General features: G+C 65.3%; 1 protein-coding gene across 1 annotated transcript in view; it reads right to left on the bottom strand.

Moving 5' to 3' along the window:
• Positions 1–932, bottom strand: part of RAPGEF1 (Rap guanine nucleotide exchange factor (GEF) 1) — a 114,719-nt gene that overhangs the window by 5,242 nt on the left and 108,545 nt on the right. Inside the window, 2 exon segments of the mRNA XM_010856942.1 lie at positions 3–13; positions 843–932. Coding sequence (XP_010855244.1) covers positions 3–13; positions 843–932 — 101 coding nt within the window.

Genomic DNA, 932 nt, shown 5'->3' with positions numbered 1-932 from the left:
CAGCTCCACCAGGCTAGAGACCCAAGGGCCACGCGGGGAGGAGCAGGAGGCAAGCACAAGAAAAGGGCTGCTGGCACCAGTCCTGAAGCCCCGAAGACCCTGAGGGCCACGGGACACCCCGCAGCAGAGCTGGGAAACTGCTGGTGGGAAGGGAGCGGCAGAGGGTCTTGGGGTGGCTGCCTGTACCCTGCACCCTGCCGGCAGAGGCCCCATGGTGGCAGGTAACTGCTGTCCTCTCGGGGGATGCTCAGAAGCACTGGACAAGCACGAGGGGCCATGCTGGGCCTGGGCTTGGAGACAAATGCTGCCCCGGAGGAGCTCCGGGCCCCGTGGGGGTGATGGGTCAAGAAGCCGTCTGGGCTCTGCGGACCGGACCCCCCAGAACCTCCCTGCACTTCCTCCTCACAGTGTGCCCCAGCCCCACCCCGCGGTCACTGAGGTCACTCCCCAGCAGGTCACCTCCCTGAGGGCAAGGCTGGGGGTGCTCTCTGGACCCAGGAAAGGAACCTCGTGCTCTGTGTTTGTTAAACGAAGGGAAATGGCCAAGTGCCACTCAGCGGAGCAGGGACAGCTGCAGAGGGCACGAGAAGGTCCCTCCCGACGCTGGTGGCCGAGGGCACTGCCCCCACGAGGAAGTCAGGGCCGACTAGGTCTGAGGGGCCAGGTCATCCTCCTGGGGCTCACGCTGAAGCTGGCAGGAGCGAGCCATCCAGGACCCTGGGCGGGGCGGTGGGCAGGTGACCCAGGAGACGCAGGTGGAAATGTGATGGGAGGCTCAGGTCTCTGGGGAAGCCTGCATGCCGACACCTGCGGCCTGCCATCCCGCGGGCAGAAGGACTCACCAGAGCTCGTCCACCACCCGCACCAGCACGAAGAACGTGTTCTTGCTCACACGCTTCTTGAATGTGTCGGCGAAAGGTGAGAACTTCTCG

The sequence above is a fragment of the Bison bison genome, unplaced genomic scaffold (assembly GCF_000754665.1).
Source record: "Bison bison bison isolate TAMUID 2011002044 unplaced genomic scaffold, Bison_UMD1.0 scf7180017864375, whole genome shotgun sequence".
Lineage (NCBI taxonomy): Eukaryota > Metazoa > Chordata > Mammalia > Artiodactyla > Bovidae > Bison > Bison bison.
Note: the sequence above shows the minus strand (reverse complement) of the source record. Positions and strands in the feature narration are given on the sequence as shown.